Below are 13,700 nucleotides of genomic sequence, written 5' to 3'. Positions count from 1 at the left end.
TTCAAATAAATCATGTACTTTTAAAGAATGATTTCTGAAGAATCATGTGACACTGAAGACTTGGAGTAAATAAATGCAGCCTTGGTGAGCATAAAAGACATCTTTCAAAAACATTTTCAAAACTTTTTTAAAAAGTGTATAATGAATAATTTTTAATAAGAGTAAAAAAGAAAAATCAGTTGGTTCACTAAATTTAATTATCATCATCAAGTATGAAATATAAGTGAAAAGCCAACCCCAAACGTATGAACAGTACTGTAGTTTTATAGAGTTTCCTTCAATTTGAAAAAACCTGAGGAGATCTTGCATTCTGCTGTTTTTGAACATATGAACATGTCTTATGTAACCACCTCCTAAGAAACTAATCCGTTCAGGGTCTGGTGAACTGAAACCAGCCTAATTATAAAGGGCTTCCTTAAAGGATTAGTTCACCCAAAAATGAAAAATGATCCTATATTTAACCCCCGCTTAAGCCATCCTAGGTGTGATGACTTTCTTCTTTCAGCCAAACACAATCAGAGTTATATTAAAAAATAACCTGGCTCTTCCAAGCTTTATAATGGGAGTGAATGGTAACAAGGATTTTGAAGCCCAAAAAAGTGCATCCATCCATCATAAAAGTAATCAATGTGGCTCCAATGTGGGTTAATAAAGGCCTTCTGAAGCAAAGCGATACGTTTTTGTTAGAAATGTATCCATATTTATAACTTAAATATTATTACCGGCCTAGTGCCGGTGGAAGAGTGACCTCTGACCCGACGCATGGCGTATGATGTAGGAGCAGCGTAAGCGTATGTGAGAGTAGACGCCTCTCACAGTTCAAACAAATAGGGCTGGGCAACAAACGCAAGCTCCTCCCACAATTCTCTTTAAAAATTCCCATTTTAGACTTCTAATTCGTATTAGGCTTCTAATTCTAATTGGCTGAAAGTCATATACACATAGGATGGCTTGAGGGTGAATGATAATTTTCATTTTTGGGTGAACAAACCCTTTAAGACCAATTAGCTGATTAGTAAAAGTACTGACTAGTCAATTAAAAATGACAAATGGGACTTGTATGGACAAATGAAGGCTTTGAGGCTGCAAGTCCTCATCAGGTTTTTGAAGCAGAATTAGGAAGCCTCACCTCTTTGATAAAGTACTTGGGTTTCCAGGTGGTGCTGCTGGCTGTTCTCTGCTTCCCTTCTCTTCTCTGTTTCTCCTCCAGCTGGTGTTTGCGTTCAGTGGCCGCGTCGATGTCCCCGGCCTTCAGCGCTGCGGTCACATGCTGCCACAGCCGTCTGTCAATCATTGCCACAGGTCAGGATAATACCACAGGCTGAGACTTTTTTCATGCTTGTATATTGTTGTGGAATAATATACTTCAGATAAATTTGCTCCTAAATTGCACCAGCAAACTTTTTTTTGCGGTTGCCCCATATGACATTTTTTCTGGTCAATATGTTTTTCAATTATATGCTAAAGGAAAAAAAAATCGAATTGAAACATTTTATACAAGCTTCATGCATTCTTTTTTTTATCAACACTTGAATGTGGGTAAATAAAATAAAAAAGCAACATTTTGAACAAAAAGCTGAGAAAATCGCAGTTTTGTCAAAGACTACATCCGGATCAGATTCAGAATGATGTTGAACACATAGATTGAGTAGATCGAGTCCATCAACACCCCCAAAGCTTCACAGTCCTATACCTCGTCCTGGTTCGACATTTCATTCTGTAACATTAGGCATTCTGTCCTCTTTCAGAAGATGCATAATAGCGCCCCCCCTACCGTATAACAGTGAAAACATGGATTGCCGAAAATTTTGGTCAATGGCGGGGAAGCGTTGCGTCATAAACGACGGAAAAGTATGTCAATGGCGGGGAAAGAGTTAAAAAGAAAAAATAAATACAGTTTTCAATCTTGAATACAAATAAATTTGGGCAAAATTCAATGCAATTTATTGTCTAAAATATAATTCAGTCAATATATTGTAAATATATTTAGATTTAAATGATTTAAAAATAGCCAAATTTAAATATATTTTTGTACATATACATATAATCCGTTTTTGTTCATTTTGAAATATACTTAAAATATATCTGAATAAATAAATAAATAAATATATATACATATATCTATCTATATACAGTAGTGCTGGGCAACGATTAATCACGATTAATCGCGTAAAAAATAAAAGTTTGTGTTTACATAATATATGTGTGTGTGCTGTGTATAATTATTTTGTTTATGTAAATACGCACATATGCATGTATACATTTAAGAAAAATTTGTTATTTATATATAAAATATTTATATTTATTATATATTATGTGTAAATATATATACAGTATATACATGCAAATATTTCTTAAATATATACATGCATGTGTGTGTATTTATATACACAAAATAATTATACACAGTACACACATATATTATGCAAACACAAACTTTTATTTTGGATGCGATTCATCGCGATTAATCGTTTCCCAGCACTAATATATATATATATATATATATATATATAAAATAAGCTACAAAACTTTGCTCTTTAGTCAAGGGTGATGCGTCTAGCCATATTGATCAGGATCAGAAAATCAACCTCAGATGATGAATCAGCAAATCTTTTATTAAATTTGATCCCAAACCTTTCAAGGATCATTGGATCCACACTTTTTGTAAGCGTAACGCTACTTCAGAAGAACCTCTCTGCCGCTATATCTTCTTTTGATTGCATTACGCGTCTGTGGTACCGCCAGGCTGAGAGCATTAGACTACTCTGATGGGGCTCTGTCCGGCTGGATCTCTCCTCTACAATAAGCCAATAAGCAGCATTAGAGTTTATTAAGTGAATCCTCCAGCTCCCTCAGGGCCAGAGCAGTGCATGAGGGTCACGAGTATCGTATAAGAGCTCTAGAGGGGCAGGATTTAGCTAAAATGCCCTAAAATGAGAGACCGTGGCATTATCTGGATCACCGAGTTCTGATCTTTCACACTCGCTATTTATTTGCATTGCCTGAGTAACTCTCTTCCCTAGAAGAAAGGTTTCACTATGCTTCCATTTGAAGTTAATAGACTTCTGCAAAATGAATAGAACAAGATAACTCTAAATAAAAACACACAACTGTTTATATAAATATATTTAGTCCATTTTGTACTCTGGCAAGTGTGATAATCAGATCATTTTGGCAAAAAAAAAACCACACAAAAAAACTATTTTTAGAGTTAGTCGGGGGACGACCCAGACTCAAACACGTGTTGTATACATGAGCACCATGACTCAACATGTAAAGTGCATGTGTGAAATCAGCTAGACTACGGCTGCAACAAAGAAAGAAAAAGACCACTTTTAAAATTGTTGTTTGTGATTTCTGCATTACTAGTGGCTCAAAATGTAATTGCAAAAAAATTATAAAATAAGAATTATTTTCCAATTCTGGAAAAACATGAATTCTCCCGTAAATACCCTCATTATCACTATTGAAACGAAGTTTGTGATAAAATCTCACCTCGATTCATACTGGGCCTGTTTCTCCAGTGGGCGGATCTTTTTCTTAATGACGGGCAGTTTGGATGTGTCAATCACTTTGGTCTCTCCACTGCTGTAAGTGAACTCCAGGGTCCCGTTCCACTCCCCCTGAGCCTTGCATACGATGGTACCGGTGGGATTGTGTTTTACCTCACCTGTGACTCTGTTGAAGAAAAAGAGAAAATAAGTTAAAGGGGCCATATGTAGAATTCAGAAACCATTGTTTTTAGCGACACCAGTGGCCAATAAGTGAACTGCAGCCAGCAACTTCTTGCCGGTGGATACGTTTGCACAACATATCATGTCGACAGATGAGGTCATTAAAATGATAGTTTGATTATAAAGTATATTTGAGACTATATATATAAGACTATATAGATCTGGCTATTTGAGACTATAGTTTGAATGAATCCCTTTTCTTTGTATGACACATTGACATTACAGAATAGCTCTTTCAGTGTCCTGAACGTTGTACATGCATTCATTTCATGAGCCACTGAAGGGAGAGGGGATGTAGCGTGTAAATGTCATCCTTTTTATTATCCTTCACATAAAAATCAGCCTTCAGGCTTTTGTAGACAACCCAGGAAGTTGGGGAAGGTCTCGTTTTTTTAAGTTTCGCAACAAGCTGTTCACACACTGGGCATAAAAAAGTGATTAATACATGAAAATTCATATAGCCCCTTTAAAGATGACAAAAAATAACTTATTATATAATAAGTAAAATAAATAATCCAAATCTTACCATCAGCAAAATACATATTAAAATATGAAGCATGTTTTTACCTCAAATAAAATGAGCTTCTTCACTCTCACCTGTGAACTTTCCCTCCATAGAAGGGTTTGGTGTGGAATGTGACGGTGGCAGAGTATCCGCTTTTGGCGCAGCCGATGGAAACTTTCCCACCCAGCTCCACCCAGGGCACTGTGAGGATGGAGCGAGCGTAGGCAGAGGGCAGCGTGAACACGTACTCCTCGTCATGCTCCAAGAGATGTAGGACTCCTAACGTAAAAACACAGGACACAGGTCACACTCGGTTCACAGACTCATATGGAGCGCTTAGAATGGTTCCAGCGTACAAAGCAAACAGAATTCTGATTAACGTTGATCCCAGCGCTCCGCAGAGGTGTTTATAGCAAGTCCTGAAGCAAAACTAGTTGAAACCACTGAGCAAATTATATTAGCAAAGTATTAGCATTCCTTCTGGAATACTATAATCCTTCTGTATAGTCCAGTGTCATGCGTTTTGACCTGTTCTGATTTACCAGTCATCAGGATGACAGATTTTTTCTATATAACTTTTTTTTTATAGTGTACTTAGATTTAAATACACTATATTATAATGCAAACCTCAAACTACAGTTGGAAGTTATTTCTTAAAATGATGACTTGTGTCTATCTGTATAACTCAGGTAAAATCTGAACAGTGTGAGCATGTTCGCAGCAGCTCTCTCAGCGGGCCTGGCCTATTTTTTTATTCTGGTTACATAATGGACAGCTGTCTAGTGGCAAAATCTCTGTGGGCTTTCAGCCAGGTCTGACAACAGCACATCTGTTTCCCAGCGACAAGAGAGCTGAAGGGGGGGGCAGGTGCAGTTCGGCTCCCTGCTCCAGAAGGGTCAAGCGTGTTTCGGCCCCAGCTCCTTGTGATAATGCTGAGACCAGAGCTTCTCTGATGATCCCAGTAGAGGACAGATGAATTCATCTGTGCTGACGCATGAGGAAACCACATTTGATTGAGCCGACATGGCTGATTTGCAGAAGGGACATTCACTGTGTTAAGGGTGTTCAAGCATCCTTAATTCAGTCATGATGTCAATTTGTAGGCGAACCTGGAAGGCTATTTGACAATGCTAATTTCAAAATGCCCGTTTTGGTGAGTGTTCATGTAAACACAGTCAGTTATGTCTAAAGTGAAAGTAAACAGTTGGGGAAATTATAATTATATTGGATCCCTGCATAAGGAAAGTGAATATCTTTCATAGCTTTATTAAGAATCTGTGTATATGTAATTCATACAGTGCTGTTCATACTATGCAGTTTAATTGGGGTGGGGGGGGGGGCATCGTGTATATGTTAGAAGGGAAGCCCACTGTCTTTGACTTTGAAAACCCCTGATCTAAGAAAAAATTCATTTCAACGTGTACTTATACATTTGAACTCTCTGGTGCTCTTCGGTCATATTTGAATGAAAAATTTTGCGTTTTGTTTTTTTTGTACAATTTGTTTGCTTCATAGGAATGATACGAAACTTGGTAAAGGTTTTGGCACCTGCTATGTGAACTCACAAAAAAAAAACCTTTTCCATGGATATGATTCGAAAAGGTCCTGATTAAATCAAGGTCAAAAGGCATTTTTCATAATAATAACAGAAAACTCACAAAAACTTATTTAATTTCACTTTTATAAAACTTTTTTCACTTCAGCAATAATCTGTCATCCTTAAAAAGAGACCAAAACAAGTATTTGCACCAAAACATTCAAGATTTATGACAGTTTAAGTTGGAAATTTCATTTTTTTTTTTTTTTCTTCAGTTTAATTGAACTCAAAAAGTGAATAAATGCATTACTGCATAAATATTACCATAAAATCCCCTAAAAATAGAAAATATTAAACAAAAACTAAGAGTACATTCATTTAATTGAAACAATTTTTTAAAAATTAAAATTCAATTCATTTTTGACTGCCAGATGAAGAGCACCAGAGGGTTTAAATCAAAAGTTGTATTATTTTGTTAACATTCGTTAATGCACTGTGAACTAGTATGAACAAAAAATAAACATTTACATTTTTACTAACTAACTAATTAACATTAACAAAGATAATAAATTATTTAAATAAATATATTGTTCATTGTTAGTTAATGTTAGCTAAGCATTAAGTAATGTGTACGAATGAAAAGTATTTAAAAGTTAACGGAAATAAAAATAAAACAATTAAACTTATTTCATTTAGCTTGTTGCCAAGGAAACATTTCTCATTTTCAATTAGTTTAACTTGATGTACTAAAAAAACAAAAACTGAAATAAAAATGCATAAAAACTATACAGACATTAAAAAACGAACTAAAATGAAAACAAAACAAAAACGAATTGAAAATATAAATAAAAAATATAACAGTATCTCAGTGATCAGTGAATAATTTTTTTTTTTGAGCCAGGTCTTTTCAATGAAAATGTCAAAATACACAATGATTCACTGAGGAATCAGACTGAATCACTTGCAAACAGCTCTGTGACTTAATGACCTGGTGTTAGTTTTAGGGTTAACAGAGAGACAGTGTTCGATAGATGATGAATAATAAAAAGGTGAGGAAATGACATAATTTTCATTTTTGGTGTAAAATATCCGTTTAAATTCCTCTAAAATTCCTGCTGCTCCAATTAACACTGTGTACATTACTCTGGGGGATTAGTGCAAGCCGTCTTATAAGTAATTAATGTTGTCCTGATTACAGAAGAGTCCTAACTGGTTAAGCTCACCAAATGCTACCTTCATCCTGCATGATCCTCCACTTCATTGAACTCTCAGTTCGAGAGTATTGCATGCTTAGGTTCAATTAAATGCTGTTCTTTTGAATGTACTATTCATCAAAGCACAACTGTTTTCAACATTGATAATAATAAGAAAAGTTTCTTGAGCAGCAAATCAGCATATGAGAATGATTCTGAAGGATCATGTGACACTGAAGACTGGAGTAATGATGCTGGAAATACAGCTTTGCCATCACAGGAATAAATTGCATTATAAAACATATTCAAATAGAAAATAGTACAATATTGCTCTATCTTTGATCAAATAAACATCTATAGTGAGCATATTTATAAATGATGTTTATCTGGCTTCATCTGCCATTTTGTCACAACGTGAATGGGATTTCATTCTCAATGAAGAACCTGGCCAAAACAAGGTATATTAACTAGATGAAGGCAGAATCTTCAGGAACAATGCCTGGAAATGTTCCCTTTGCTGGCAGCTCTACAGTTTTGGGACTTGAACGAAGCATCAAGAGAGTGAGTGAAGTGACACATCAAGGGGAGAGTATTTCAAACAGCAGTGCATTTCTGTTGTTGTTCCTGCAGACAGATGGAGTTGTGATATAAGCACCAGTAAATATCACAGGCCCTGAGGCAGATCAGCTGATCTGGAAACAGTATGCTCTTTAGACACACATCTGAGGCGACGGAGGAAAAACAGTTCTGCCTGAATGAGCAAACCCTCAGGCTTTAATCAAACAGCAATGAACAAAACTCAATGATCCCAGCAGACAAATGATCGCCATAAACACAACACAACTTTATGAATTAATAAATGCTTCTAAGAAACTATTTAGCATTTTATTTATTTATTTTTTGGTAAGTATGAAAACAAAGACTAGTAATAAGATCTTATGGATGGATCTTGAGAACTGGATGAACTGAATTCTCATTGCATTGTGTAGCCCTGCCCACTGTAAAATCTCATTGGTCCAAAATCCTGCTCTACTTAGCTGTATATTAAACAAACACATTCTGATTGGCTGTGATATGTCACTTTGCACAGTACATTGTCTCTCGTTGTGAATTACACTGTATAATTTTTTTAAATAAATGAATGTATTTTGTTTTGCACAATTTTGATTTTATGCCTATTTATTAAGACATTAATATCTGTCGATAGCTATAAGACTATATAATTATTTTCATGGTATGGTTGATCAACGGTAAATGACCAAAATTAAAAGTATCCTATTCAGTCTAAATAGTTTTTTTTTTTTTTTACTACAAACAAAAGAAAAATGCAACAACATTTCTCATTTTAAAATTTAGTTTAAGTTGAAGTGCTATAATGAAACTGAAACTTAAAACAAGACATATTTAAATACATTTAAAAAAAATGAAAACAGAAAATATAAAAATAAAATCTAATTCAAAATATTAACAAAAACAATAATAATATATAAATGATAAATTAACACTGATCGCAACATAATGTGAAGCATGAAACAATTTCTTAACTAAATGTAATATTAAGGGGAAATGACTACAAACAATTAAATACCAAAAAAAATAAAAAATTTATTGGTATCTATATGGTACTAAAATATTGTGCATACTTATGTGAAATATTTGTCATACCAAAAAGCACATTCAAATTGAAAATTGTGTTACACAAGCAACATTTTGAGCAAAAAGCTGAAAATTTTTTTTTTTGTCAGAGGCTTTTTTGTCATAGGATTCAGAACGATGATCAAAACATGGATGGAGTAGATCGAGTCCATCAACACCCGCAAAGCTTCACAGTCCTATACCTCGTACTGGGTCGACATTTCATTCATTAGCATTAGGCCGTTATGCTGTTTAGTGATGATTGCGTTATTTTACATATGCATATGATTACATATGATATCGCTTGATTCTGTATCTTCTTCGCATGTGTTTTGATCAGGAGATTCAGTAATAGCGCCCCCCCCACCGTATAACAGTGAAAACAAGGAAAGACGGAAAATTCCGTCAATTCGCTCTATGCACGAACGCTGCTGACGTATTTCCGGTAGAATCTCAGCCAGCGTCTTTACTTCCGCATAGCACGTAATAGTGAAGTGTACTAGTGGCAAAACTTTCATTACATTCATTTTCTCGGAAACGGAGACGACGATTTTAGAAACCGATTCGCTAGTCAGATTTCACATGATTTGAGAGAATTCTCACCCTCAAAGTTGTCAATGTAGCTCGAAATATATCATTTAAAGCCCTTCTCTTTCTTACTCTTAGCTGTGACAGCTAACTGCCTCACAATATTGTTAACATCATTCACATTAACCGCTGGAAGTTCTTGTAAACAGCGAGTGTAATTTGCCATTATCTCCACCGAATCCAAAAAACGGCTTCCGACGCAGCACTGGATGTAACTGGGCGGGCTGAGACAAAACGCGGAAGCGATCATGCATAGAACCTATTGGCAGCAATAAAACGTACTGATAATCTGCATTCTCATGTATGTAGGCGCTCTGAACGCTCTAACCGGAAACTCCCGATATGTACTAAGTAGAATGCGGAAGTAGTTGTGCAAGTAGTCCATAGCAGGGAAAGAGTTAAAAGAGACTCAAACTCACCTTCTCCTAACATTGACACTCCTATGGACATGCCCATGAACTTGCTTTTTGTCCAAACATGGGTGTTGACGCATGTCCGGCGCTCTTTGCACTCGCAGTAAAATCCAGAGACCGGGGGGTGGTGGGACACCTGTTCAGCCACAAAGCGTAGCCGGTAAGATCCTAACCCATCATTGGAGGTGGTCTGGGCGGAATGAGCAGCCGCAGGTGCCGGGCTTGAGCTGGTAGTCCTGAGGGGCCGAACCTTATCTCGCGGCACGTCCCATGTGCAGTGGAAGCTCTCCCCCAGAATAGGGTTGTAAGGCTTCTTGGCCACAGCACCTTTACGACCCTCGTGGAAAGCGGTCAGGTAGTATTCCACAAACCGGATCATGCGTTCCTCTGGCGTCGCTCCAGACGTGATGGCCAAAAACACATCCGGGTGGGCCATGAAGTTGGCATACATCTCCAAAAGGGAGCGCTTCTCTAGGATAAACGTGGGCAGCACCACCTAAGAACAAAAGATATTGGCCTACATTATCTGACCAATCTGTAGACAGTTTTGATGGTATTTGAATGTGAGTGAAAAAAGATTTCACGGATATTGCTGAATGCAGACCATGAATGCATTTTGTATCAAATGAATCACAAAATGAATACGTTTATATTATTTGTATCACTCTGTACGCTCCACTGTGCACTGCTGGGGATTTTTTGCAATTCTTTCTGTAGTTTACATAATTTCACGAGTAGGTGGTGATAAGTGACTGTTTTTATGAGTGAATGTTTTTTTTTATGATCCCTCATTCAACCGATTCAGGAATGAAACAAGTGTCTGGCTGCATCTGAAATCGCATACTCCACTACTATAGTAGGTGAAAAACAGTATGTAACAAAAGAAGTCCAAATTCACATTACTCATAAAAGAGCACCCGGATGACATACTGCATACGATGGACACTTTAATATCCATGAGGCCACGGGAGAGGATTTATAAATGGCAGTGAATCGAAAACTGACGCTGGTAGGTCACATTATAATGACAACATGGCGAATGTAGTTCGTCCACATTACGTTCATACTACACACACTCATACTATATAGAACGTACTTTTTTAGCGGTCGAGAAGTAATTACTTATTCAAAATATGTACCTACTCAAGAGAGTATGCGATTTCGGACTCAGCCACTGTCTTATTGAGCAAGTCACTGAATTATTCACTCAACCATTTCAAAATGCAGACTCTTTCAGGAATGAACCACCCCTACTATGTCACACAACGGCTCTGCTGTGAAATTGTCCTGAGCTGTTTTTGTTGGTGGGGCCAAAACAGACAAAGCTACCCGCAATATTGTGCCTAAATTTACTCAATACAAATTTCCTGTTTTTACTTGTGTATAAAAACATTCTCACACTTGCAATCGTGCTGTTTTATCAGCTTGGCTTTGGTTACCCATGGCACGCACATCTACGCCGATATTACAAAAGAGCATATTATTCTTGTAATATTGCTAAAATATTATTTTATATTATTAAACTATGCAATGTGATGACAGTGTAAGCACGTACCTAGGTGCTCAAAGATAATATAATAACTGTATGCTTGTCTTTGTAATACAGATTCTGACTCCATGGATTAATGCTCTGTCCCTTTCCCCTGAGGCCAACAATACACATACACACATCACTGAACTTCATCATCTGAGCTATCCAAATGACTGCTCAAATCCTGCTGAACTATAAACACAAGCCCAGAAGGAAATGTTTATATCAGAGAGACTAAACAAAGACGCCTCTGTAGGTACTAGGTAGTAGAGAGAGAAACATATATCAAAACCAACACTGAGACATTCCTGACCTGAGGCTGATGAACAGTAATTAGAATAATAATATCATGACACCTCTCGACACGCTTGAATCGGTCCATTTGATTCCTAATCACGAGGACGAATAGGATCATCAAATCAGATAAAGTATCCTGTTAACTGATTACGTAAAGTATAATTATGAAGCTGAATTTCCCCTGAGCTACGATTATGTTAATATTCCCTGTACGTAGCATGATGGCACTGTAACAGCGTGGTTCAATCCAACGTAGGACAAATTCAAATTCCAAGAATTAGTCTTTTAATAATAAACCAAAATACTCAGGGGATCATACAAATATACAGAAGAGAAAACCACACATAGTGTCAACAAGAACCAACAAGAGACTGAGCTAAACAGGGGTGTATATATACACAGGACTAAACGACTAAGTGAACAATGGGCACGTGGACACAATAATTAAAAAAAATATTGTAATAAATAAAAGTCAAGTCACCTTCATTTATATAGCGCTTTTTACAATACAGATTGTTTCAAAGCAGCTTTACATTCATAATAGGAAATGAATGCAGCAAAGATTATTTTGGCTGTACAGCAGCTCTAGGTTAAAAGTCATTGTCTAGCTTAAGTACGTTTTTAATTGATTCATTTCCGTTGTAAAAATCATTAGTTATTAACTTAGGGGCCGCTTACACAACACCGTTTTCAACTGAAACCAGAAAACTTTTAATGCATTCTGGCCGTTCATTGACACGACAATGGCGTTTTGGTGGCCTGAGAATTATGAAGTAGGTTTCAAGGTGCAAGTTTTTGAAAATGGGTTTTGAAAGCGATACCGTTATCATCCCCATGTAAACTTCAAAAACGTGAATCTGTGAAAACGGTGATGGCATGCATACTATGGCACATGCGTATTACACATTTAATCTATAGGCATGCGTGTTTTAATGAGTATGTGCGCAGGCGCGTATTCTTTCTTTACAAAGTGATATCGCCAGTTTCCGCGGATGCGTGTGAACGAGAATCATTTTGATAACGTTTTCATCTGTACATAAATAAAAAAACTAATATATAATCAAATATTTTGATGTAATACAATTATATTGGTATAAATTTTACTGGTAAATAAATTCATTGTGTATTCCAAACCATTCCAAATATCTGTGTTTATGGCACAAAGTGGGGGTTTTTGTCAAAATTTCCAAATCATAAAAAGCTGGAAAACCCCTCATTTGTTCCCTGAGATTGAGAACAGATAAATAGTCTTGAGTGGTTCCTGTTTGTATGAGAAAAGGAAGAATGATGTATACAAGTATGGAATGGCAGAATTATTTCAGTACCATTAACTTGATAATCAGTTTGGGTGGGACAGGAAGTGTGTGTGTGGCCTGGTAAACCCTACATTATGGGGACAAAATGTCCCCACAAAGATGACAATATCTGAAATCCTTGTCCTTGTGTTTATAACAGCTTATAAATCATACTAAATTATGTTTTTTGAAAATGTAAAAATGCAAAAAGTTTTTTGTAATGGGTAGGTTTAGGGGTAAGGTTAGTGTAAGGGGACAGAATATACAGTTTGTACAGTATAACAATCATTATGTAAATGAAAAGTTCCAAGAAAACCCAACGTGTGTGTGTGTGTGTGTGTGTGTATACCCGTGTGAGGTCCATGCCCAGTTTGAGTTGAGACAGCAGATGAAGGATGATGCTCCTCTGGTCATCCAAGACTCCAAGGTCTTCCTCCTCATTATCTTCTGTGTCTGTGATCTCCTCGCTGGAGTCCACCGATTCTGGGCTGGAGTTCTGCAAATCACACACAGGACAATTTACAAATGTTACTGTACAAAGATCACTAGTGATTTACGATTAAATAAAATGATTAAGCCTTATTTCAGGGCACCACATCTGTGGCAAGCTATGAAAGCCCATATCCACCACAAAATAAAAATAAAAATCAAATAATGGTAAATTATGACATAAAAGTCAAAAGATACTAAGGATACTGTAAGTTCACACTGTAAGCTTTTTGGAATTGACAACCACAGTTACTCACAGGTAAATTGTAAATGTACATGTAAAATTGTTGCAAAAAAAAAAAGATTATATCAAATGTTATATCAAAAATGTCTTTTCTCTCTCTCCAAATGACAGATACTCTTTGTTTGCAAGGCAACTGTGCATTTTTATGCAGTCTTGGTTGGCTAATGAAGTTGGTACCCCCTGCAATCGCTCATGCAAAAACCTTACATTGTTCCTAATGCATAATGTAAAGAAGTGTT

General features: G+C 36.4%; 1 protein-coding gene across 2 annotated transcripts in view; it reads right to left on the bottom strand.

The window, feature by feature from the left end:
* The window catches only part of osbpl10b (oxysterol binding protein-like 10b), a 50,166-nt gene that overhangs the window by 1,146 nt on the left and 35,320 nt on the right, over positions 1-13,700 (bottom strand). For both annotated transcript variants that reach the window (XM_084385785.1, XM_084385784.1), the window contains 5 exons: positions 13,078-13,224; positions 9,612-10,101; positions 4,332-4,518; positions 3,496-3,678; positions 1,130-1,283 (listed from right to left, as the gene is read on the bottom strand). In XM_084385785.1, coding sequence (XP_084241911.1) covers positions 1,130-1,283; positions 3,496-3,678; positions 4,332-4,518; positions 9,612-10,101; positions 13,078-13,224 — 1,161 coding nt within the window. The remainder of the gene's footprint in view (positions 1-1,129; positions 1,284-3,495; positions 3,679-4,331; positions 4,519-9,611; positions 10,102-13,077; positions 13,225-13,700) is intronic.

The sequence above is a fragment of the Rutilus rutilus genome, assembly GCF_951802725.1.
Source record: "Rutilus rutilus genome assembly, chromosome: 17".
NCBI lineage: Eukaryota > Metazoa > Chordata > Actinopteri > Cypriniformes > Leuciscidae > Rutilus > Rutilus rutilus.
Note: the sequence above shows the minus strand (reverse complement) of the source record. Positions and strands in the feature narration are given on the sequence as shown.